General features: G+C 45.9%; 1 protein-coding gene across 6 annotated transcripts in view; it reads right to left on the bottom strand.

Annotated features, from left to right (window-relative positions):
• Positions 1 to 6,224: 6,224 nt before the first annotated feature.
• EXOC7 (exocyst complex component 7) overlaps positions 6,225 to 26,276 on the bottom strand; it is a 320,098-nt gene continuing 300,046 nt past the window's right edge. For all 6 annotated transcript variants that reach the window (XM_085616945.1, XM_085616940.1, XM_085616944.1 and 3 more), the window contains one exon: positions 6,225 to 6,475. In XM_085616945.1, coding sequence (XP_085473071.1) covers positions 6,373 to 6,475 — 103 coding nt within the window. In that variant the 3' untranslated portion in view covers positions 6,225 to 6,372. The remainder of the gene's footprint in view (positions 6,476 to 26,276) is intronic.

The following is a 26,276-nucleotide window of genomic DNA, read 5'->3' as shown; positions in this document are numbered from 1 at the left end:
TCCACGTTGTGTTTCTTTTCCCTCCCCCACCTCCTCCCTCCGTGATTCTTTGTCTGCCTTCCCTTTTCCAGCCTGACTCTCCTGTGTCACCTGAAGTACTTTCCCCCTTACCGTTTTTTTTTCTAATGTTATGCTATGCTTTTGTAATTCATGTAACTTTTGTAACTCCAACAACTGATGTAAAAATGTTCTGAAACAATGTCCTACTTCATGTAAAGCGCTCCGATACCTCCGGGTCTAGCCAGCGCTATATAAAACTTTTCAAACAAACAAACAAGGCGGAATCTATCATGTGTTTTAGTGGTTCATGACAATAATTGAACTTTTTCACAAAAAAGATAACTTCTTGATTTATGTAAATTTAAATTATTTTTCAAGAAGGCAAAGCTGGTATTTAATAGCAAAACGTGTCTGCTTTCATAAACTGACAAGCTGATATTTTGGAGACAAATGACTGAATTTATTTAAAGCTGAAATTTGAGTGGTTAAAGGGCCCACTTGGGAAAGCCAACCCCGAACACACCTCTTTCACTTTGGTGTGCTTGCTGTACTCACTTCCTTCTTCAACTTGGTTCTCAGCTTTTCGTTCCACCACTTTTAGAATTCACCAGCCGCCACTGGTGCATGCGCAGCAGGCCCCCGACCTGAGAACTCCTGACTGAATCCGGAGCGTGGGGGGCCCCCTCCATATTCTTTGCAGGGGGGCCCCCTCAAGTTTCGTTACGCCACTGGAAGCAAATATATGAAGCCAGTACCTTTTTTGGATGAATCCAATCCCGGCGGACCGATGATAGAGAGTGGGCCCAGCCCAGCCTCCTCTGAAATTTGACGGGCGCAGACGGGCCCGCCCTTGGACTGGGCGCGCCCGCGCGCGTTGGAATTTAAAGCTCCTCATGGCGCTTGCTGCTGACAAGAACGGCTGAGCGCCGCGCTGAGCAGGCAGGCTGGGCGCTGTAGTCCGGAGTGCAGCTGGAGCTCGAGGCAAGTGAAAGCAGGTCCAGATTCAACTTAATTAGTACCCGTACGCTGCTCCCGACATTGAGGTACTGTTTTTGTTCTTTTTAGCTTCCAGTGCCTGTAAACAGAAGGCATGCGACTGGCGAAAACGTGCCCAGCAGGACAAACAAAATGGCAAAGTTTTATATTTTCTATAATTAACTTTCTATTAATATGCCAAGTCTTCTTTTCTCACTTTACATACACTCATGTTTTATTTTGTTTATGTTCGTGGGCGCTGTTCTCAAAAGAGGACTATAATCTTATTCTATAGACTGCAAAGTGACATTGTTTCTTTCTTATGTGTAATTTTCAAAATTATGCTGTACTATATAATAGATCAGTACACCCCCATCAGCCCCCACACCAATCCACCCCCACCTCAGACCAATCTCCTCCATGTGTTCCAATCCATCCCACCCCACTCCAATCCAATCTACCCCAGACCAATCCTATCCAACCCACACTCCACCCCAATTCAAACCAAACTACTCACCCCAATCCAATCCACGCCACCCCACCACGCACCAAACCCATCTGCCTCACTCCAATCCACTCACCCCAATCCAACCCACTCAGACCTAAGCAATCCACCCCAGACCATCCCACTCCAATTCAGTTCAAACCACTCACCCCAGTACGCTGTTCACTAACCCTCCCAATCTAATCTGCCCCAATTCAATCGATCCAATCCACCCCACACCAATACAATTCACCATACTCAAATTTAACCCATCCAACTCAATCCAATTTACCCCACCCCAATCCAATCTCCCCCTCTCCAATCGACCTCACCCCAATCCAATCCACCCCACTCTACCCCAATCAACCCCAAATCACCACATTCCACCCCACAGGAATATAATCCACTCCACTCTAGTCCAAACCACGACTCTCCAATCCACCCCTCTCCAATCTTATCCACCCACTGAAATCCACCCAATACAATCCACCCCACCCAACTCAAATTATCTAATACAATCCCCTCCAATACAATCAATCCATATCCACTCCACTCCACTCCACCCTACTTCAATCCACTCCACCATACTCTAGTCCAATTCAATCCACCACATTTTTCTCCAATCCAACCTCCCAAAATCACCACATTCCAATCTACCCCACCCCTAAATCACTCTAATCCATCCCTGCCCAATCCACCATATGCCTCTAATCCAATCCACCCACTCCAAACCCACCCACCCCAATCCAATCTAATCCATTCCAGTCAAATCCACCCCAACCCAGTTCAATCCATCCCACTCCAATTCAGTCCGATCCACTCCACCCCAATCCACCCACAGCAATCAAATCCACTCCACCCCTCCCCACCCCAATTCAATCTGATCCACCCCACTTCAATCCAATGCAGTCCACCTTACTCCAACCAAATACACCCCTTCAATCTAATCTACCGCAACCAATCCACCCACTCCAATCCATCCCTTTCCAAGCCAATCTAATCCAATCTACACATCCCACACTAATCCACCCTAATCCAAACTACCCACTCCACACCAATCCACCCCATGCCAATCCAACCCCCACTCCAATCCACCTTAATCCACCCCACTCTAATCCAGTCCACCCCACTCTAGTCAACCCCAATCCAATTCACCCCACTCCAATTCAGTCCAATCCACCCCACACCAACTCACTCCAATCAATCCACTGTCTACAATCCAATCCACTCTGCCCCACTCTATTCCAATCCACCACAGTCTACCCAATTCCAACTCAATCCATCCCACTCAACTTCAATCCACCAAACCATAGTCCAATCCACTCCACCCCAATCCACCAAATCAAATCCCTTCTAATCCAGTTCTCTCCCATCTAATCCACTCCACACCTTTCTAATCCACTCCGCACCAATCCAATTCACCCCTCTCCACTCCAAACCACCCCAATACAATCCCCCACCCCAGTTGAATCACTCCATTCCATCCCAACCCACCCTATTACTCCAATCCAACCCACACTCTAATCCACCCAGCCCAATCCAATCTAATCCACCCATCCCAATCCAATCTAATCCACCCCACCCCCAATTCAATCTACCCCACTACAATCCAATAAAATCCACTACAGTCCAACCTAGCCCGCTCTACTCCAAGCCACCCCGCTCAACTCCAAGCCACCCCACCCCACTCTAATCCAATCCACCCCACTCTAATCCAATCCACGCCACTACCTCAATGCACTCCACCCATTCGACCCTACTCCACTATGCGCCACTGAACTTTACACCACTTTGCCACTGAACTCTACCCTTCTCTACTCCACTATACACCCCCTACTCCGCTCCACTAACTTTTAGCCATGCTGAACAGCAGCCGCACTAGTTTACAACATGGCTAAAACACATTTCAAAGCCAATAGCTCCTGCATAGGCGAGACCTATTGGCTTTGCCAATGTTTGGTTTTTGTTAAGAGACTGCAGCACCCTCATTTATATTGCATCCAATATACATTGAAAGGTGTGAAAGGGTTTTTAACTTACATGTTTTTCCAATAGATTATATAAAACAAGAAGGGAGAAAGGTGTAGCAAATTAAGTGATTTAACTAGTACAGCGCAGATAAAAGTTCAGAAGCACAGAGAGAAATGCTTGTATGCAGCTTAGAGCAGAGCAAGAGTTTTAGGGTACTCTCTTTATGGGAGAACAGATTTTATAAACCTTTCCCTTTGAGGCGACTCTATGCTAGTCCATCCTTTTCTTTTATAACTTTCATTTAATTTGAACTTCATATTGATTGATACATTCATGTATCAACTATTGTTTGATACTAAGTTAATGATTTTGCCTTTTGTTAACATTTTAACCATTAATAAACCTTTATGACCTGAAAACGTGATTATTCTGGGTCTTCCTTATGGAGTCTTCACAATATTTAGCTGTATTGAATTGTTGACCAGGCTCAGTTGGGAACTTCAATAAATCAGATAGCTATTTATGGGCAACACAATTTGCACAAAAAGCGCTGACGTGTGTTTAATTAAGATCCAACCAAAGGAATAGTTAGAAAAGCTTTTTTTTTGTAGGTTAACGGGAGATTGCCACAATCGCTTTCAAACAAGAAATAAAAGCTTCATGATTTTCCTGAGTAGGTGGGTCACTACCCCTGAAGCATTTTATTTGTTTATAAAGTTTTATATAGCGCAAACATGACCCGTGAGTGTATCGGAGCGCTTTACAAGAGATGCAAAATAAGTCACAGTAAGAAACACAAGAACAGCCACATACAATAGAAAACAATAAACTGTGTAAAGAAGCAAATGGAGGAAGTAACCTCCATAGGACAATTCAATGGGTAACATTGATACCCGTTAGGAATTGATACCTGGTATCAAGCGATTCCAGAGCAGGTATCCCCCTAAAAGCCACTTAAAGACCAATTCTTTACTTTTGCTTTTTATCTCTATCCCTGAAATAGGTATCTACATATTTTCTCGAATAAATTTGTGAGGGTCCCATAACTGGGATACTTCCTCTTCCCTGAGCCTGTGTTGTGGGATTGTGTTTATTATTTATAGTATTAACGGTGTTCTCAGCAGGAGCAGTGTCAGTGCACCATATAAGGGTGGGTTCATACGCGAGAGTGGACCCCATTCTTGCTTCCAGGTCTGAAGAACAGTCACTGCTGCCAGAGACGATTTAAAGCTTGTGCAAAGTGGGCAATTGACCAAGACCCTCACCTTCCAAGGAGCTCTTGGTAAATTCATGCCATAGTAATGCGTAACTTCAAAACCAATGCTTAATTTGAGTCTGTGGTTGCCAGTGCTCGGCACTAGCACTTTATTGTTGGCACTGGCACGACAAATTGGTGCATAGTTCGATACTACCCTCGCCTACATTCAAGACTTATTCCAGTCTCGGTTTTACCGCCTAATTTAAAAAAATATATAATTTGATATATGACTCTCACAGGTCAGTCCTATACTTTCCATACCGCAAATTCTCACCTGTACTCTTATGCCTTTTAACCTAGACCCCTCCTTTCTAAAATTGGACTACGCTGACATTCTCTTGAATATCTTCAATCTACTTTTAAATCCTCTGTCCCTCCTTTTCCACGAGCATCCAATTGTGTCTATTTCAGCCTGTGGTTTACTTCCTCTAGCTTCATTTTCATCTTCTGTTAATTTTCGCTTCCTTTCTGTTTCCTTTAGTTGTATCCATGGTCTTGCACTTTCCTATCATTCACGGCGAAGTCCCTGGCCTCAATCATCGTTCTACCTCGTAGTTCTTGCTTGTCTCTTTAAGTCATCTATATGCCCAACCATGTTTTCACTGCTTCACTCTTCTGGCCTCCAAAAATTGGAACGCCTCGCGACTCCTCATATATTGTGACACAAATCTGTTGGTTCAGCCTCTTCTCTTCTCCTTGTCTTTAGTCATTGACTCAACTTTGTTTCGCATTATTTTTGTGTTATCTGTTTTCTTCACTTTGTTGAGCAATTTGGCTAAAGCGCAAAAGACATTCAATAGTTGCACCTCTCCCATATAATAATATAAATAGGATTAAAATGAATGTCCAACTTCTTCATACTTAATTCTACTTTTTTCAAGGATTTCCCAATTCCAATTATGTCACTCAATTTACAAAGATAAAGCAACCGCAGGTCCTGTGACTACACTACAGTAAGAGCTTTTTTGTTTTTGAAGTCAAAATTGGGAATACACATAGATCAAAAATAATTTAGTAAGCACTTTCCAGAATTCTTACTACAATACATGCTTTCCTAGGCAAGAGAGAGAAAGCTGGCAGTGGGCTATGCTACATACCATCATTCATCTTGCACACCAAACCCCCAAAATACGCAAACAGTAACCATCTCTCTTTTCTCTTCCACACTTCTCACCAGTACCCAATGAAGCATCAGAGAATAGTATGTAGATGTACACAGTGGATTCATTATTAACTTCCTAAAGTGTTCATGCTCAAAAGAGCACAGCTCTAGTTCACTGTTCGCATACGAGTACCTCACTTGTAGCCCCAGCTTTCACTGAAGAAGAGCTGTGCTGAAACAGTGCACAGCTGATGTTTAGGACCAGAGGACCAACCAACCAAGCAGTAACTGACAAAGCAGACCATGCCAATCCCATCCTATGTGGTCCTGTGTGGCAGGTTACTGTCTTCCAGGTAATTCCCTTTAATAGACTTCCTTGTTGCAGTATTTTTACATTATGACGATATAGGTAAAAAAACGGAAACAAACATCACTATTTGTTAAAAAACTTTATATCATCTTAATTCTTTGGCGGGGATCGATCCCACCTTAGTTACTCTATGCCCAGCAGATGAGGGCTTAGGGGAGTTGGCCACAGGATGGCTAGGAAGTGCTGCTGTCCAGTCAGTAGTGTGCTCCAGTTCAAGCTGATGTGTCGAACAGCTTCTCGATCATCTCGCCCACCTGCTCCACGCTGTATTTGATGTACTTCTCGTAGTTCTTGGTAAAGTGCACATTCTCGTATCTGTCATTTAAAGAAAGGACACTGAGTCTGAACTGAAGCATGCAAAGCCCAATTAAAACCCACTAGCCCTTCCCCTCACTAGATCTTTAACATTTCAAACGTGAAAAGGAGAGCATGTACACCTCGTAAGAATACAAGCTAAAAGCGATTAAGCAGCAGGTAAAAGGCAAGAGAATGTGGCATTTGATAGCCAAGGAAAGAACAAGCCTGAAGGAATGGGATTAGCAGCGGAAAATGAGGGTAGAGGGTGAGCAAAAGGACATGCAAGGTGGGATTAAAAGCGAGCAAAATGATGTGATGTTTGCTAAAGGGAATAGCATGTTGGATAAGAAAATAGTGCTTAAAAGCTGGCAGGATGCTATATAAATGGAGTTAAAGGCAGCCATGTGGTTGTATGGGCATTAACGGAAGAGATGTGAAAATGGGAAATAAAGTCTTCTTGTAGACTGGTGAGATTTGCAAATGTATGGGCATATGGGGAGAGACGCTGAGAACATGGGAATTAAAGCCTCCATGTAAACTGTGGAATGAGATTTAAAGGCTGCGGGAAAGCTGAAAACGGGTACAAAGGGATTCACAATGGTTAAAATGTTTGTTCAACGCTAGCTGCTGGGTGTTCATAAAATGGGGTGAAGGGTGGTAGAGAGATTATAAATTTAAGAGTCTAAATACTAGCAGTTTACAGACAGTTGAGACTTTGAAAAATAGAATTATAGAGGGTAAGATAGTGCAAATGAAAGAAGGCTGATGAAATAGAAAGTACAATTAGGAGTCTGTAAACAGGTTGGCTGAAGGGAGAGTGACGGAAAGCACGAATATTGATGTTAGAGGGGACTGTGGAAAGTCCAGTGCAGATTAGGATTGCAGGTTGTAAGAAATGTGATAACTGACTGTCATACAACTGAGAATGGCACAGGATGTCAGGAAGCTGCAAGAATAGGGATCTCAGATGGGCCGTAGGTTTCACTAGGTGTCCAGCCTGTGTGACTAAAAATTAACACAGAACAGGAAGCAATCAGGTGGACAGTTTGGAAGTGTTACTCAAGGAGAAGCTGTTGAGTTCTGTCTTAAAAGAAAAGTTACAAGTAGCAAAGGCAGATGCAGGTAAGATGTGCATTCTAATGTGTAGTTGTGGGGCACACTGTGGTTTGAATGAGACAGACAGGTTTTTAGGAGAGATTCAGTTCTTTGAAAAGATCACTGCTATTCTAAGATTTTTATTTTTAATTAGATATTCTGAAATGTGTTTGTGCATAACATTATGTGTAAGAGGCAGTTTTTAGGTCTCGCCTATGAAAGATACCTTTAGTAATTGGCACAGCTTTGCGGGCAAAAACCTGCACCCGTTGCATTGCTTCCAGTGGCAACGCGTGCACGTCTGGCGATTCTCTTGCGGGAGCGAGCTTTTTCGCCATGTGTTATCAATTATCGCTCCTGGCGCCGCTCGCTCCCGCAAGAGAAACGTTTTCACTTTTGCCGCGGCTTTTGAAAGCTTGTTTTCCCTTTTTTCTGAATCCAGGCAGATTAAATCCCTAATTACCATTAACAAGAATCGTCCGATAGCACAGGATACTAATCCAGCACCATTTAGGCATGCGTACAGAATTTGTCTGATGGTAGGGGACGCAAGTTTGGCAGGATTACACATTGACTTCACTGAATTAAGATTTGGGAGTCATCATGCATGGCTTAGAACGGTTTATAATTGTTTTGTGTGACAGCACTGGTGTGTGGAGGATAACTAAATCTCCCCTTTAAGTGACACCACGGGTTTTCACGATTCGATCAAGTGATGCTGTGCTGCAATAGAGGTTGAGTTCCCAGGGCACGTTGTACGCACGGGATAGCTTCCGATAGCAGGAAACATGTCTCCTGGGTTCCCTAACTAGCGAAGCGGGAGTTCGAGCCCAGCTAAGGATGGGTGTTTTGACCGCAGCTGATAATCATTAGTGTGTATAGCCCAGTTTTGGTTATTCTTGTGCATGGGCAAGGTTTGGTTCACCCTAGGGGAGCAGCAAACAGTCGCATCGGTATTATGACTCACCAGGGAGCTAGGCTTGCTAGTGTGCTGGCCTTGAGGCATGCCTACATGGGTTTCAGAAATTATGAGGGTCTAAAAAACGCATCCGTGGCCATTTTCAAGATTGGGTTAAAGTCTCAAGACCACAGGCTCTTGACGAACCTGCATCTTTTTTTCAACCCCAGCGGCTGTTCTTTCCAGACTGGAAGGAGGTTTTACTCAAGAACATAGTGCTGTTTGTATTCATTTTCAACCACGTTAATACTAGCCGAGGGCCATATTACACATGGGTATTTGGCCTATGGGAGTATGAGTGGTGCACATGGCGATTATTCAGCGCCCCCTACTTCTAAATTATTGCCAGCACCAAGGTGGGCAAGTGGCATGTGGCATGGGTGCACTTTCGAGTAAACAGGGATTAGAGTTCTTGGGCCGACGCTGTATGGGCTATGAGCATTTTCTGTGTTCGGTTTTGCACTGTGGTGATGGCTCGAGCTGTAAAGCATAATAAACTGAGGGAAATCATGTTTAACACCAATTATGCATCCATAGGCACGAAGGTTGTTTATAAACCGACGCTCTAAAAAATTCTCCTATGGACAAGTGGATCAAAGCAGCCTCAAAACACGCACGGGTAATTAAAGCAAACGAAAAACATTCTAATAGAATCTACTTCTACATTACATGAGGAGGCCCAAACAAATAGATTACACAAAGCAGGAGCTATGCAGCCCAACTAAATTGTGATGAGTATCATGGAAAAATATCAGGAATGCATGTAATATAAGGCACCTCACACCTGGTTTCACAAGTTAACAATTTATTCACATGATTCTGAGTAGCCCAATATTGTCTATTTGGTCAGCAGCTGCCATGTGAACCCCCTGCTATGGAAGACTATGGCACAGCTAAGCTAAGCTTTTACCTCCCTCGCAGAGTCTAAGTAAACCGTGCCCATTGCAGTGAACCACTGTGAAAAGGGATCGGTGGTGTGAAACTCTCAACTCAGACACAGAAGCAACCACCGGGGAAATGTCATGAACTACGCTGTGGATATTGAGGCATTTTTGCAAGTATTAAAAACGTTTGAGGATTGTAAACCTGTGCTCAGGTGCTGTGAACCCCTTGCTACGGAATACTGTAGCCCACACAAAACCGTTTTGCCAAGGCAATTTCTTTTTACAAACAACTTTACTGAGGAATGTAGACGGGACAGAGAGGTTAAAGCAAAACGCAGCGCCATGGATAAGGGAGACGGGCTGAAAGACAATGCCTTTAGGCTGCCACAAGGAACCCAGAAAAATGGACGTTTCGACAAATAGGAGCAGGAAATAAAGAAAACAAGCATTGGCATAGCCAATAGGTCTCACCTTTGGGACTTTATAAGTGTTTAGCCATGCAACAGTTGATGTTGTTGCACCAAGGATATTGTGCTGCATAACTAAATACTTCTAAGGTCCCAAAAGCGAGACCTATTGGCTATGCCAATGCTTGTTTAAATGGGCATAGCTTTCATGAGACAATACTGGGGCAGGATGAGTGAGGTAGCCACATTTTTCACTTCTAGTGACAAAACATACTATATTAAGGGTAGGGTTCAGAGGACCAAGGTGTACTAAAGACTGTACTAAGAACCAAAGTTCTTGTTGAGGCATGAATGTCTAATCTGACCTAGTAGTTTTAATTATATGGACAGAGTCCAGCAATTCTGTGACAGTCGTACCCCACAGAATTTGGCCTATCACAAATCTACTAGGGATTTAGGAAGGGGCTGCAGAGGTCTGTGTTAACCTTTTGGCATGGTTCTAGTGGAGAGGCAGTCAGGTTACAAATACATAACCTTTCTTTCATCATGACATCTTCAATAATACTTAAAACATTGAACAGAACAGTGAACTCATTCAGAAAGAAACAATGTCACAGAGAAAAGCCTGACCCAAGTCTCTGTTCCAAGATGAGAGTCAAAATAGTAGTGTTATGGCGAAGGTATTGAGCGATGTCCATGTTACCATTTGGCAAATCTCTCCAATGGGATCACTTCTAAATGATATGCTACTTACTTCCAGTAACAATCTTTCTGGTGGATACTCTATCTACCAGCACATTCCTCACCTGTAGAACAATCCCCAGGAATGAGACTAGATCTGGAAAACTTAAAAGTTAAGTTTCCACCAGTAGAGGGCACTGAACCCAGTCGACGCCGGAAGTGATGCCAGGCAACCTCCCAGAGTCCATAAAGTGTCCACCTCAGCGCATGGGCGTCATTTTCCCTCCATTTTTTTACAAGCCAACCAAGAAAGGGGTAGTAAAATATTTGTGAGTTTGCATTAACAAAATATAGATATAGTATGAAATCCTATTAACTTTCCCTATGATTCATCAATCCAAACGGGGAGGTGGCGGGTCAGTGAGAAATCTGCAGGTAGATAGATAGAGAATCCACTAGAAAGATCATCACCGCAGGTAAGCAGCCGCAGCCGCAGCCGCAGCCTGTGCAGGTAAGAGCGGTGGGGCCGGGTGAGGGGGGATTTCGAAGGATGAGGAAAAATTAAATAAATAATTAGATTTCCCTGGTCTTCGTCTGTCGAAATCCGCCTCCTACCCAGCCCCACCGCCCTACCACTCATACCTGCACTGCCGCGGCTGCAGGTAAGTAACCTTTTCTTCTGATGTATACTTCTACTTGCAAATTCTTCACCTGTAGAACAGATTTCACAGCAATACCCTGACCATGAGGAGGGTTGATGGATGATTCAGACTGGGAAATCCTGCAAGATGGATCTAGCGAGGTGCAGGAGCGTTGCCCCACTGCCTTAAAGCACATCAAAAAAAGAAAAAGAAAATGATAATAACGCAATGTTATTATAATTTTATTTTTCTGTGCTACGGCAGTTTTGTGGGGCTGGGCTAAGCAGCGCAGGGGGAAGGAACGGTGGCACCCTCCTAAGTGCGCATGAATGCTAGGCCGGCCCTCTGGGACCGGTCAAACATTCATGCGCACTTTGCATGTTCTGAGAACATGCCCAGGATTCTATTCCCCATCTGAGCACCGAACCACGGTGCTCAGACCAATTACAATGCTGCATTGCAGGTGTTGTGATTGGCTATGGGGAGCCTGCGTGCTTACCAATCACAATGCTGCATTGCAGCGTTGTGATTGGCTTAAGGGAGCCTATCCTGCTTCCTGCTCTAATAGAAGCCAGGAAGAGGGCAGAAGAGAGGCGGTGGCCGGACAGCCAACTGGCTGCCAGGGGAGTGTTTTTACATGTTTTTTATTTTCTCCCCTCTTCCCCCATGCTCCCTTCCCCGCCCCACTACCGATTCGTGGTAACAACCGCAACTGGCAAGCTGTCCGTCCTATCGTACTTCCCCATCAAGGCAGTACTGCTTAATAAAACTGTGCAAGGAAGCCCATGTCACTGCCTTACATATTTCCGCAACGGGACACCCTGAGCAAGTGCTGAAGTGATGGACTTGGAGCTGGTGGAATGGGCCCAGATTGCTTCAGGCTCCTTCTTGGCGAGGATCTTAATGCAGAGGATGATCTAATGTGATTGAGTCCTCTTCTGCACCTCCTTCCCCTTTTTGGCTCTATTATAGTCCACAAAAAGCTAGCAATCTGAGCGATATTCTTTGATGCGCTGTAGGTAGTAATTAACCGCCCATCTACGATCCAACCAATGCAACCATTGCTCCTCCTTCGAAGATTGAGGTGGAGGCTGGATGGTTGGAAGGGTACTGGGATTGGACCAGGTGTAAAGGAGTGATCACCTTGGGAAGGAAAGCAGCCCTGCTTTGCAACACAAACTTGTCTGGGAAGAAGGTAGTGAACAGGGGATAGCTCAGGGCCTGCAACTCACTGACCTATCTAGCACACGTGAGGACTCTCAAGACAGTGTTTTTAGTTGTCAACATGCGGAGGGTACAAATGTGTAGGGGTTCAAACGGAGTCCCCATCAAGAACATAAGAACCAAATTCAAGTCCCACTGAGGAACTACAAATCGAGTGGGATGGAAAAGGCGAGTCAGGCCCTTAAGAAAATGTAAGACAATAGGGGACTTAAACAGTGATGGCTGATCCTGCAGATGGAGGAAAGCAGACCAGGCAGCTAAATAGCCCTTCTTGTTGTCAATGCCACATCCTCTTTGAGCTAGAGAAGGCGCAAACTACAGTATTCTGAAAGATCTGCACAACGGACTGTCTGGCACATGTTGCCACAACTGCCATCACCTTGGTGAGGACTCGTGGGGCCAATGTCAATCCAAAGGGTAGCACTGCAAACTGGTAGTGTGCAGAATCCACAACAAATCGTGAGTCCCTCCAATGAAAACGCAAAATAGGGATGCGGAAGTACACATCCTGCAAATCCAGTCCGTATAACTTGAGCTACTGTCAGCATCATGAACATCTCCTTTTTGAAGAAGTAGTTCAGGCTCCTGAGATATAGAATGCGGCACAGGCCACAGTCTTTCTTGAGCACCAGGAAGTAAAGTGCGTAGCAACCATGACCCATTTCCTGTCTGGCACTAGCTCCATCGCTTCCTTCCGAAGGAGAGCTGCCACTTCTTGCTGCAAAATAGCAACTTGATCTGAAGAGGTGAGATGGCAGGCGAAACCTGAAGGAAGGTAAGGGTGTAGCCCTTTTCTATAATTTCAAGGACCCAGTGGTCCGAAGGAATGGCCTTCCAGACAGTAAGTGAATGGGACATTCAGCTTTCCACCGGCTCCCTGTGTGGCTGGAGCAACAAACTGGACCTGCTTTCTTTGAGGCGCAGCGGAGGAAGAGGAGGATTGCAAGGTGGATCCACAGTTCCATCCTCTGGAACGAACACTGAATTGGTGAACTAGGGGGTTCGGTTGCTGCTGGAGTAGCTGGTATTTTCTAGACAGAAGGAGCCTCTCCAATAGACACAAAATCAAGAAGGGATGAAGTCCCAGTGAATGTGCCATGGCCCTCAATGTTTTTAATCTGTCCAGGGCCGAATCCGCCTTATCACCGAAAGGGCACACCTCCCATCAAAGGTAAAATCCATTAAGTTGGACTGGACATCTGAAGTAAAGTTAGATGTACGAAGCCAAGCGTGGCAATGGATTGAGACAGCGGTACAAATAACTCAGGCGATGGAGTCAGTCGTCTCAAGGTCCCGCTTAGGCAGTTCACAGGAAGCATTTTGTCCATCGGCGATGACCTCGTGAAAATGTTCCTTCATGTCCGCAGGAATATGTGGTAGCGTCATCTGGGCCATGTCCCACAATGTATACAAGGCCAGAAGACATCTGACGTTTAATTACTTTAAAGCCATACTTCTGGCAGAAAAGGCTTTCTTGCCTCAAGCCTCTAGTCTTTTGTAGACTCTGTCCAATGGCACCATGGCATGGAAAATGTTCCGCCCAAATGTGTACTTGAGCAGGATGCCTGTATAACAAGGCTCTCAGGAGGAGCATGTGTGGAAAGGAATGGCGGGTCACCTGGTGTTGAATGGTAATGTCGGGCTACAATTTTATCAACTAATGGTGTAGATGACTGCTTTCCAAACCACCTGAAAAGGGGCCAGCAAAGCCTCACTGAAAGGCAACAAGGGTTCCAACGTGGCTGAGGAGGGAAACAAGTCTTTAGTGAGGACAATCATTTTGTTTTCTACTGATGGCAAGTACAAATTCAAGGCCCCTGCAGCCCTGAACATGATTTTATAGAGCCATCATCTCAAGTGTGGGTGGTCCAGCAGGAAACTCCATGGTCAGTTCAGGTGAAGTATCCAGGCTACCAGCTGATGATAGGACCTGAAAATCTTGCAGGGGATCCTGACCTTGGTCTTCATAGAGACGACCTTCCACAGGGTTCGAGTCCATACCAAAGATTTCATGGAGGCGTGCCCAGCAATTCTCCTCTTCCAGTGGTCTCTGTGCCTCTCTACAGGAGTGAAGCAGGGGTTTGACATGGATCTGTGGGGCCCGTGACTTCGGAGCCGGTGGTGGCAGTGGCGGCGCTGGCCATGATGGTAGAAGGTAGTTGTGACAGGGAAAACATGAGTGCTGGGTCAAAGCAGGGCAGCAAAGGTGCCAGATCCGAAGGTACGGCGTCAAATGGCGTCAGTTGAAACAGCATGAACAGTGAGAGCCACCGAGCACGCCTTCGCGAATATTTTGTGCTAAGGAACGCCGTTGGATCCGATCCTCGACCTATCAGCCCAATGTAGGCCTTATTGCCCATATGGCAGGGTGTGTGGTATTTAAAAGTATAACGTATGAATTTAATGTTAAATATATCTTTACATTTGATAGGTGTATGGGAGCTGAAATTGCTGTGTTCGAAGCCAGGGGCTACTCACGGAAACATCGCAAGATATGGTCGCGGTGGGCGACATCTCGTGGGATCGACTTACCCACTCTACCTGAGGAGGACATCTGAGTGGGATCTGCCATCCTCTGTCAAGGGTCCCCCTAGTTCTTACTGCTTGCCTGTTCTACTATTTCACTGGACTGAGCTTTTCATACCTGCTGTATTCTGTCCTGTATCCCGACACTTGCCCACTGTCTGCATATTGTTGAAATTTTTATTTCACCTGCATGTTTCGCAGGGACTGTTTGTTTTTATGGAAATGGTTATTGATGTGCATATTGTCCGACTGCTTCAACGAGCTAATACAAGATCACTGCTTGTTGTTTTGCAAAATGACCAAATAAAATCTGTTGTTAAAAAAAAAGGAATATGCTACTTACCAGTATGCATCTGTTCTTGGCATGTAGAGCTGCAGATCTATACACTGTGCATAGCTCGCCATCTGGTGTTGGGCCCGGATGTTTGCAGTTTGTTTTTCCTCTTGGAAAGTCTTTGGAAGTCACGAGTTCGGTGACTCCTCCCTTGGTTCGTATTGCGCATGGGCTTCGGCTCCATCCTCAGATTGTTTTTCGCCAGCAGGGAAAGATGGAGCGTAGTGTTAACAGTAAAGAAACCCATGTGTGTTGTGTCTAAATAAGAGAAGACTGGAACGGATACAGGTAGCCGGGGAGGCGGGTGGGCGTGTATAGAACTGCAGCTCTATATGCCGAGAACAGATGCATACTGGTAAGTAGCATATTCTGTTCGAGGCATATGAGCTGCAGATTATACACTGTGCATAGATTATATAGCAGTACCCAATCCTAGCGGCGACCACCGGTATCCGTTGCAGTAGTTTGGAACAGTGTTTTGAGTACAGCCTGGCCCACAGTAGCTTGTTGCTTGGTTTGCACATCTACACAGTAATGTTTTGTGAAAGTGTGCGGTGTTGACCATGTGGCTGCTTTGCATATGTCATCTAGTGGTATGTTTCCTAGAAAAGCCATAGAAGCCCCTATCTTTCTTGTAGAGTGGGCTTTAATGGGAATCAATAGCATTCGTTTTGCTTTGTGGTAGCAAATCTGTATGCATTTTACAATACACCTAGCTATCCCTCATTTAGAAATAGGGTTGCCTTTATGTGGTGGAGTGAAGGAGACAAATAGCTGTTTGGTTTTCCTGAAAGGTTGTGTGCGTTGGATGTAATGAAGTAAAGCCCTTTTTACATCCAGTGTGTGTAACGCTCTTTCCGCAACAGTTTGAGGTTGTGAGAAAAAGACTGGTAATTCTACCGACTGGTTTAAATGGAATGGAGAAATGACTTTGGGTAGAAACTTTGGGTTGGTGAGGAGTACAACCTTGTTCTGATGCATTTGGAGAAAAGGTTCCTGTATAGTGAGTGCTTGTATTTCACTAACCATTCTGAGGGAAGTGATGGCCACTAGAAAAGCTGTTTTCCATGTGAGAAATTGGAGCTCACATTTATGTAATGGTTCGAAAGGGGGTCCCATTAACCGTGTGAGAACTATATTCAAATTCCAGACCGGTGAGGGTGGTACTCTGGGTGGAATTACTCTTTTGAGGCCTTCCGTGAAGGCCTTGATGGCAGGCACTCTGAAGAGTGATAGGTGCTGCCTGTTCTGTAAGTAAGCAGCAATGGCAGCGAGGTGTAACCTAATGGAAGTATATGCTAGGTTACACCTTTGTAGGTGGAGTAAATAACATATGATGTGCTGTATGGACACATTTAAAGGATTGATTGTGTTGTTGTGGCAGTAAACAACAAATCTTTTCCACTTTGCAGCATAGCATGCCCTAGTAGTAGGGCGTCTAGCTTCCCTGATAATGTTCATGCAATCAGGGGGAAGGTTAAGGTATCCAAATTCTAGGACCTCAGGAGCCAGATCGCAAGGTTGAGCTGAGCTGGGTCCGGGTGCCTGATCTCTCCATTGTTCTGGGTTAGGAGGCATGGTGAGAGGTGTAGCTTTTGGTGTGGTACTACTGAGAGTTCCAGCAATGTGGTGTACCACGGTTGTCTGGCCCATGTTGGAGCTACTAGGATCAGTGTTAGGGAATGCTGTTTTAGCTTTCGCACCACTAATTGAATTAGTGGGAGATGTGGAAAAGCGTATGCAAATTTGTTTGACCAGTTCATCCATATCGCATTGCCTTTGGACAATGGGTGTGGATATCTGGCGGCGAAGCTTGGGCATTTTTTGTTTTCGTGGGTGGCGAATAGGTCTATGTGTGGATGCCCCCACTTCTGAAAGAACAGGTGAAGAACTTGTGGGTGAAGTTCCCACTCGTGGATCTGCTGAGTCTGTCTGCTGAGCAGATCTGTCACAGTGTTTTGGACTCCTGGGATGTGTTGGGCCAGGAGAAAGATTTTTTGTGGAATTGCCCATCTCCACATGCTCTGTGCTAGCTGAGAGAGCTGTGGAGAGTATGTTCCCCCCTGCTTTTGAATGTAGTACATGGCAGTCATGTTGTCTGTGCGAATGAGGACTGCCTTGCCTGAAATCTGCGTCTGGAAGGATTTTAGGGCGAGGAAGATTGCTAGTAACTCCAGATGGTTGATGTGGAGTAACTTCTGTTGTGGCGTCCATGTGCCCTGTGCTGTGAGATGTAACATATGAGCTCCCCAGCCGGAGAGCGATGCGTCTGTTGTGAGGATTATCTGTGGGACCGGGTCCAGGAACGGTCGACCTCTGGAAAGGTTTGTGTTGTTCCACCACTGCAGAGAGCGATGGGTGCGACCGTCTACCAACACCAGATCTGCCAGTTGTCCCTGGGCCTGGTTCCACTGGCGCGCTAAGCACTCTTGGAGTGGATGCATCTGGAGTCTTGCATGGGGCACTATGAAGATGCAAGAGGCCATCATCCCTATCAGTTGCATAAACACTCTTGCTGGGAGAGAGTGTTGAGATATTAATTTTTGGCGTAGAGCCTGTATCTTTGCAATCCTGGCAGGATTGGGATAGGCTATGGCTTTTGAGGTGTCTATGGTGGCACCGAGGTATTGTTTTGTGTGTGATGGTACCAGGTGGGATTTTTGATGGTTCACCGTGAACCCTAGCTGGTGGAGTAGTTGGACTGTAGCGGCGGTATGTTGCACACATTGTTCGTAGGACGTGGCTTTTATTAGCCAATCGTCCAGATACGGGAAGACGTGAATGTGCTGTCTTCTGAGGTGTGCAGCCACTACTGCTAGGCACTTGGTGAAAACCCTTGGTGCTGTTACCCCGAACGGGAGCACCTTGAACTGGTAGTGTTGCCCGTCCACCACAAATCTGAGGTACTTTCTGTGAGACTGGTGTACTGGAATATGAAAGTATGCGTCTTTCAAGTCCAGAGTGGTGAGAAAATCGTTCTTGGAGAGAAGTGGGAGAACCTGTTGAAGGGTTACCATGTGAAAATGGTCTGAATGTATGTAAGTGTTTAGAGGTCTGAGATCTAGGATAGGTCGTAGAGTCTCGTCTGTCTTTGGAATCAGAAAGTACAGGGAGTAGACCCCATTCATTTTGCCGATTTATGGGGACCTGCTCTATGGCTCCTTTTTGCAGGAGGGAGGTTACCTCCTGTTTTAGCAGTGCAGTATGTTCTTGAGACATAGGGCGGTGCCTGGGTGGAATGTTTGGGGGGGCAGATGTTAGTTCTAAGCAATACCCTGACTGAATAATTTGGGTCACCCATCTGTCTGAGGTGATTGTCTCCCAGACGTGAATGAAATGTTGTATTCTGCCCCCGACCGGAGTGGAATGGTCTGGAGGGAGCGGGGGAAAGTCATTGGGTAGTAGGTGTGGCAGAGCGGGCGGTATTTAATTTGCCTCTGCCCTTATTATTACTGCCTCTGTATCCGCCTCTTTGATAACCCTTTGTGAAGGTAGATTGAGGAGTGGATTTATAGGACGTGGATGCACTATCCGAGGAGTAGCCTCTGCCCGTGCCTCGAAAGGAAGAGCGGCGAAAGGAGCGCCTAGGAGTGTGTGACTGTAGGGCTCCCATAGATTTCGCCGTGTCAGTATCTTTTTTCATCTTTTCGAGGGCTTCATCAACTTTTGGGCCAAATAGATGATCTTGGTCAAATGGGTGATTTAATAAAGAGGCTTGTACCTCAGGTTTAAAACCTGAAACTCTGAGCCAGGCATGACGACGTAGAAGGACACTGGTGTTTATGGCCCTGGAGGCTGAATCTGCTGCATCTAGGGCACAGCGAATAGAGGTATTAGTTATTAGTTTTCCCTCTTAGATCAATTCATTGGCCCTGTACTTATATTTTTCAGGGAGATGGTGCATGATGGTCTCTAACTCATCGTAATGTGCCCTGTCGTATCTGGCCAATAGCGCTTGCGTGTTGACGATACGCCATATGTTGGCGGCTTGTGACGCAGTGCGCTTCCCTGACGCGTCTAGGAGCATGGACTCCTTGTCAGGTGGTGGTGCTTCGCCTGATGCCTGAGAATTGGAGCGTTTCCTAGCTGTAGATACCACTAGGGAATCCAAAGGTGCAGGGCCTTTAATATATGAAGGGTCTGTGGGGGCGGCTTTGTATTTCTTCTCTATATGGGGGTTTAGGACCCTGGCCCTGACTGGGTCTTTAAAGACCTCCGGTGCATCACCCCTTTTAACATAGGTAGGATGGCAGTAGACCTATGTGCGTCGTCAAAGGTGTCTAGGAGAAAATCCTCCTCCACTGGGTCAGTGTGTAACTCCACCCCGTGGTAGTGTGCCGCCCTTTGTAATAGGTGGTGAAAACCCAAGGAATCTTCAGGTGGGGATGGCCTAGATGGGTAAAGGTCATCCTGTGGGACATCTGGGATGTCCGGATTATTATAGTCGTCCCATGGGTCTGGAGATCCAGTAGGGGTGGGATCCTGTGGCACATCTGCTGGATCATAAAATGGGTCTCCTAAGTCGTCTGGGACAGGAGACAAGGTTGGGGAACGATGAGGCGGGGGTGGAGAGGGTAGAGGTGGGGAGGGTGGAGGAGGTGGAGGAGGAGGGGAAGGTACTCTGAAAGGGGAGGTAGCAGTGTCTTTCCTCTTTGGAGGTGGAGGTGGAGCTGTCCAAGTGTCTCTTTTTTGTAGACAATGTCAAATGTCCAGTTTTTGGATCCTTGGTGAGTGTCTTTTGGAGAGGATCCGGTGCAAAAAGTTCTTGCGACACTGGTTGTTCGGTCGACGCCGAAGTTTTCAGGGCCGACGGCTTTTTGGGCTTGTCCAAGTCGTGCTTCTTTGGGACCTCCGATTTTTTGCTCAGCGCCGAAGGAGGCTTCGGCACGGGAGTGTCGGTGCCGAGGGCCTTGTGCTGTTTGGTTGGCACCGGCAGGGCAGGTTTCGACACCGAAGGCTTTGGTACTGGGTTCGGTGTGGAGATGGAGGCCGATCTTTTCTGCGGTGCTGAAGGGTGTTTTTCGGTACCGATGGTAGGCTGGCTCGAGCCCGAGCTGCCGGAAGGCTTAATAGGCTTCTTTACCGGGCCCGAAGGTGGGGTGTGAGAAGCAGTATCCTTGGTCTTGCCTAGGCCCGAAGGCGAAGGTGTGACCGAAGCCTTTTTGGGTGTCGGCGTGGGAGGGGGTATTGTACTCACGACCCTCTGCGCCGGGGTGATGTCCTCCACATCTGAATCATCGGCCTCGGAAGCACTGACGAGGTCGTCGTCCTCCTCTTCGATGTTCTGCTGTCCCGGAGCTTCGACGTCGTCCCTGAAGATGTCGACTGGATCGGAGGTCGAGGAGTGCGCCATATTGCGTCTAGCCCGTCGATCTCGAATAGTCTTTTTGGAGCGAAAAGACTTGCAGGCGGGACAGTCTCGAGCCTCGTGTTCAGGGGAGAGGCAGAGGTTGCACACCTCGTGGAGATCGGTGTGGGGAAACTTGGACCCACATCGAGGGCACTTCTTGAAAGGAGTTCTTTCCATCAGCCGAGACCTGTGCCGGAATAGGCCCGAAGGCCGCCGTCGACGACCGGAATCGAAGAAGTGGCGAATAGAAGGTGATTAAGATGATTTATTATCTGAAGGATCTCGATGAGCGAGGATTTTGCGTCGATCAGTGAACTGGAAAGTTTGGAACCGGAGCGCGAAGTATTACATCCGAGCCCGATGGCGGAAAAAAAACAATCTGAGGATGGAGCCGAAGCCCATGCGCAATACGAACCAAGGGAGGAGTCACGAACTCGTGACTTCCAAAGACTTTCCAAGAGGAAAAACAAACTGCAAACATGCGGGCCCAACACCAGATGGCGAGCTATGCACAGTGTATAATCTGCAGCTCATATGCCTCGAACACATCTTTACAGTGAAAATACCTCAAACCCTGTTTTCACTGTAGGAGATGAACTTGACTGGTGTATTCGACCTGTACTCTTTTGTGGTTGGCATCAAATTTCACCTAGGTCTCAATCTACTGGAAATACGGACAATAATTGGCACTTTTTGCTTCTTAGCTCTTTCCCAACTTAAACTTAAAAAATGTATTCCCCCGATTCCCCTTATTGGATTTTTGTTATTTTGGTATCATTTTATTACATTTCACTCTATTTATCTAATTTGGCTTGGGATTTTTATTGTTGAGCATTTCAACGTTATTACTGGTTTGGTACTGCTTAAATACTTTACACATTGCCTGAAGTTAAGACTGGGCGCGATTTGTGCCATAGCTACCAGGGGTTTGAACTTGGATTAATGTAGTGCCCTTGAGGGTTCAGCCTGAAACAGGTTGTGATTATTCCTTTAGGTGGGTAGTCACTCCCCAGATAATAATCCAATTTCTTAGTGTGCCGTTACACTTCACTAAACTATCGATATTTCATTTATATACCAGCTTTAAGACCATTGAAGCCTTAGTATTTTTACATAGTTACACGCATTTTACATTTACTATATTTCTGTAACTCCATGTTGTATACTTCATCTTTTGGGTGAGCCTCATTCGGACCTTAGCACTGTGAAGCAAGTATTTTAGAAAGTAATAGTGTTAGCTCCTGTTAATGTTAACTGTATTTTTCTCCTAAGAACTTCTCATATTCTTTCCCACAAGAAGATCCCCACACCTGCTTATTAGTTGCCATCAGTTATTCTACCTCCTGTAACATATTCTTGTTTTAATTAACTTGTATTGAAAGAAAAATGTATAGAAATGATGGACAAATGTATGTATTTTGGCATTATATGCTCCAACTGATCAAGGGCGAATCACTGGTCCATTTACAGTGCGATTGCCTTGCGTTATTTTTGAATGCTCACTGGCTAATTTTCATTAAATACATGTTAGTCTTCTATGTGCTCTCTGAAGTGTTGTACTTTCTTTTACATAGGTAATGGTCATGAACCATAGCAGTTTTATTATATTTAAGTAAGAGTGCTAAGCAGTACAAGGCAAATATTATGCAGCCTACGTGAACTAAAACCGACTGCCCGACCGCTGAGTGTTAGGATAGTGTGGGCGAGTAGTTATATATTGTACTGTATTGCAATTGCAAGTATATAGCGCTTCCTACCCTTGAATCATTGAAGCGCATTACATCAGGCAGCATGCTCCCTTGGAACCCAAGGTTACTGCTTTTTTCAGTGGTTATTGTTGGTTATTGGGATTGGTTTTATGCTATTGAGAAAAACATTCCAAGCATGTACTCCAGTTTCTATGTGGTCGATTAAAATAATAGGAGTTCGGTGTGATCTTTAGTGGGGTAGGTGTTTGTGGATTGATACAAATAGTAGGCAATAGGATTAGCTACAGGGGGTCCGATATTAGGGTGCAGGGGTATGATTTTCAAAGGAGAGGTTGTGACTTATAAAATGAGGTGTCAGCAATTTACAGACATACAATAATAAGGATTAAGGCAAACATGCATGTGACTTGGAATAGGCTGTGATTTGATAGAGGAGACATGCACGCCGACACTGGTTGTGGTTTGCTGAGGGCGAACACTTGAGGTTGAACTATCCAAAGCCTAACACGGCGCCATATGGAGTGATGTTCTTTCCATCGATAGTGCAATAGAACCTTGTTGGTCAAGATACCATTTACTGAGGGAATTTCGAGCCCACTGTGGCTAGAAGCCTTTGTGGAATGCTGGTGCATTATTTGTGATGACGTATCTACTTTTAAGCCTGTGTCTGGCTCGACACATAATTTTGCCCTGAAGAAGCCTTTAACTAGGCAAAACATTTTATGAATATTCACTTTGAAGCCCAATATGTTTCTGAAGTGATCAAGCTAATTTATGAGGGCTGGAACAGGATTGGAGTCGTGTCCGGCAGATCATGACATCGTTGGCATAGAGGGCTATTTTATGGTCCTAGCCACTGAAGGGGATACCTCTGATCTCTACATCTATTGTTATCTTCTCTGCAAACGGTACCATGTACCTTCACAAAGAGGACAGGAGATAAGGGGTAACCTTGATGGGTGCCCATTGTTATTGCGAATAGCTTGGATGTGAAGCAGTTAACTCACACTTCAGCTGCAGGGTTTGCATAGCCGCTCCATAAACATTTCAGAAACAGCTGCCCCAGCCAGACCCTTCCATGACCCACCAAAGGCCACTGTGCACGATCGAATGCCTTCTTGGCATTAACAGACAAGAATAGTGAGGGGATACGTGATTGGTTAGCTTTAACTATGAGGTGGAGCAGGCATTTTGTGATATTGCTGCACCCTCTTTTTAGGGATGAAATCGGCTTAATCAGGATCTAACAACCCTTGAATAAGTGGGTTTAAGCGCATTGCCAGGATGCTTGTGAAAATCTTGGCGTCTACATTTAGTAACAAGATGGGGTTGTATGAGGGGCATAGTGTGGGGTCCTTCACGGGCTTGGGAATGACAGTGATCACTCATTTTCTCATTGTGGTGGGGAGTGCGCCAATCTCACTGAACGAATTTACAGGTGTGGGAGAATGGGAGCAAGCTGGGGTCCGAATAATTTATAAAAACCTGGGATGATGCTGTCTGCTCCTGGGGCTTTGCCTAGCTGTAGCTTTGATATGGCAGCCAAGGCCCCCTTCAAACGGATGTCCTTTCTATAGGGAAAAATTGTTTATCTCAGGCAGCTGTGTAAGAGGCGTTGTGGAGAGGAGCCCTTGAGTCTCCACAGGCTCTCTTTCTTCTGCTGTGTATAGTGCAGAATAGAATTGTGGGAATTTCTGGGCAACGGTGTCATTGCCATGCAATAGATGGCTATTGGCATTTTGGATCCTAGAGACCCGCCAGACCTGCCTCTATGTGCTTGTAAATAAATGTAAATGTAAATGTAAATTTGATACTTGTATAGCGCACTACTCACCCGCAAGGGTCTCAAGGCGCTTGTACGAATACCGCTGTGGAACCCATCCTGGCTTTCCCTGTGAGGCGTCCACTCCTGGGCACCCCCAAGGTGGAGGCCAGGCATCCTTAGCGTTGTGGGGGCCGTTGTGGAGATTAAGCAAGCTATTGCCCAGAGTTGCAGAGTGGGACTCCATGATTGGAATAGGCACCGAGGCGAGAATAATCAGGTCCGTGGAATTTTTTTTTGAGCCCAAAACCCGCCGAGGCGGGGAATTGAACCCTGGTCCCGGGCTAGACGTCTGCATCAGGGTCTGCCGCTCTAATCATTGAGCCACACTTCTCCAGCTTGAGCTTGTAATTTGTGGGCAAGCATGCGACCTGCCTTGTTGCCACCAGCATAATATTTTTGTTTAGGGCAGAGTAAGGCATATTCAGCCCTGTCCCAATCTAGGGCTTTGAGCTGCTACCTGGCTAGTGTCAGTTGCCTATGTACACTGTGAGTGCCTGTACACTGATGAAGCACCTCTAGAGCTTTTACATTGGCTTCAAGAGTAGCTCTTTTGTCTTGCCACTCTTTGTTAGGTTGCACAGAGATTGCTACGAACATCCCCCGTAAGACTGCTTTCAAAGTATCCTATTATTAGAGGGATCAGGGTAGCTGGTGTAATTAATTTCCAGAAAGTGTTGAATGGTCTCCTGGACCTCTTACTTGGTAGTCATATGTGAGTAATTTATAATTAAGTTGCCAATGATGAGGGGAGGCGGCATGACCCGGTATGTGATAGGGGAGTGCCACCTCTATAGCAACCTGGCCTATTGTTTAGTGTATGGGGGATTAGGAAATAGACTTAAACAATGTGGACAAACCCACTATGCGTATGTGTTACAATCACTATGTGTGGTAAGTACATGGACCCATTAGGTGTACTTAAAAGACCCCTCACACACCAACCTAGTTGGTGTCATGCTTCATCATTGGGGTCCCAACCGGGTGTCCGAGTGCCCCCCGGTTGTGCTAAGACGCCTGGTTACAGCGGAGCTGGTGTGGTGCAGATATGTGATGTGACGTGAATTGATTATGTTAAAAATATCTCTGAGAATCCTTGCCTTTAGACTTTAATATTGGCGGCTCAGGATATGGGTAAAAGATATATATGTGATGCATCTATCAGGAGATTATTACGGTTAGTTGACTATGTGTTGAGGTCTACATATTTCAGCCCATTAAAAACGAGTGATAGGGCTTTCTTCAGGACCAGGTGAGTGAGAATAGTGAGTGGCAAAGGTGAAAAATGTCACGTGAAACCAGTGAGGTACCTACACACGCACTAAGGTGTGTGGTGTAAGTGTCGGCGTACTTACTGACACTTGTCAAAAAAACCTGTTGGGGGACAAGAGGACAAGACAAGACCCATAGATTATAGCAACATAAAATGCAATCTTGAATGGTGCTGTAGTCATTGTCTTGGTGACTACCACAGTGATTGTTATGCTAAAATGCGGCGCATGCTGGCAGCGAGGTGCAAGGACTCGTGGCATGCTGCACCTGCAAAAGAGTGGTTGATGGCTTCCTGTGCAGCCTTGGTGAGTTTAAGCGCGCAAATGCCTAGGCAGATGGTGGCCGCATTGAAGTGTGCGGTCAAGTGGCTTTATGCTTAAACGTGCTAGGTTATTGGGGCCTGGGCCATTTGGCCTTTATAGGTAAAGGTGGCGCCCTGTGCAGCCAGTGATGGCAACACCTATAGTTATGACTGGGGCGCCGTGTGATGAGTGGTGGCCACATGAGGAGTAGAACATGTGGACCGGGGCGCTATGCAAACAGGATATGGGCACACGTGAAGTTCATACATGCAGTCATGTGACATATTGTGCTGTTAAAAACAATATATGTAGATTGATAAATGCGTGATGTTAGCGGTCATAATTATACTATATTGAGATATTTGGCAGCTAATCGAGGTTCGGGGGTGGGGGGTGCTTTTCCGATGTCCCAATCTGAAAATAAAGGGCAAGAATTGCGGCATTATGAGCATGGAAATCCGTGTGTGCTCATACGTCTATATGGGCAGGGGCATGCGCTACCTTACATGGTCTCGGTGAGTGTCCCGATTCAAAGCTGCATAAATCCCCTGTAGTCCCGGCTGGTACGGGACGCTGAGAGGGATTGAGCTTTTAAATGAAATGGCATGGTCCAG

This window comes from Triturus cristatus, chromosome 7 (assembly GCF_964204655.1).
Source record: "Triturus cristatus chromosome 7, aTriCri1.1, whole genome shotgun sequence".
Classification (NCBI taxonomy): domain Eukaryota; kingdom Metazoa; phylum Chordata; class Amphibia; order Caudata; family Salamandridae; genus Triturus; species Triturus cristatus.
Note: the sequence above shows the minus strand (reverse complement) of the source record. Positions and strands in the feature narration are given on the sequence as shown.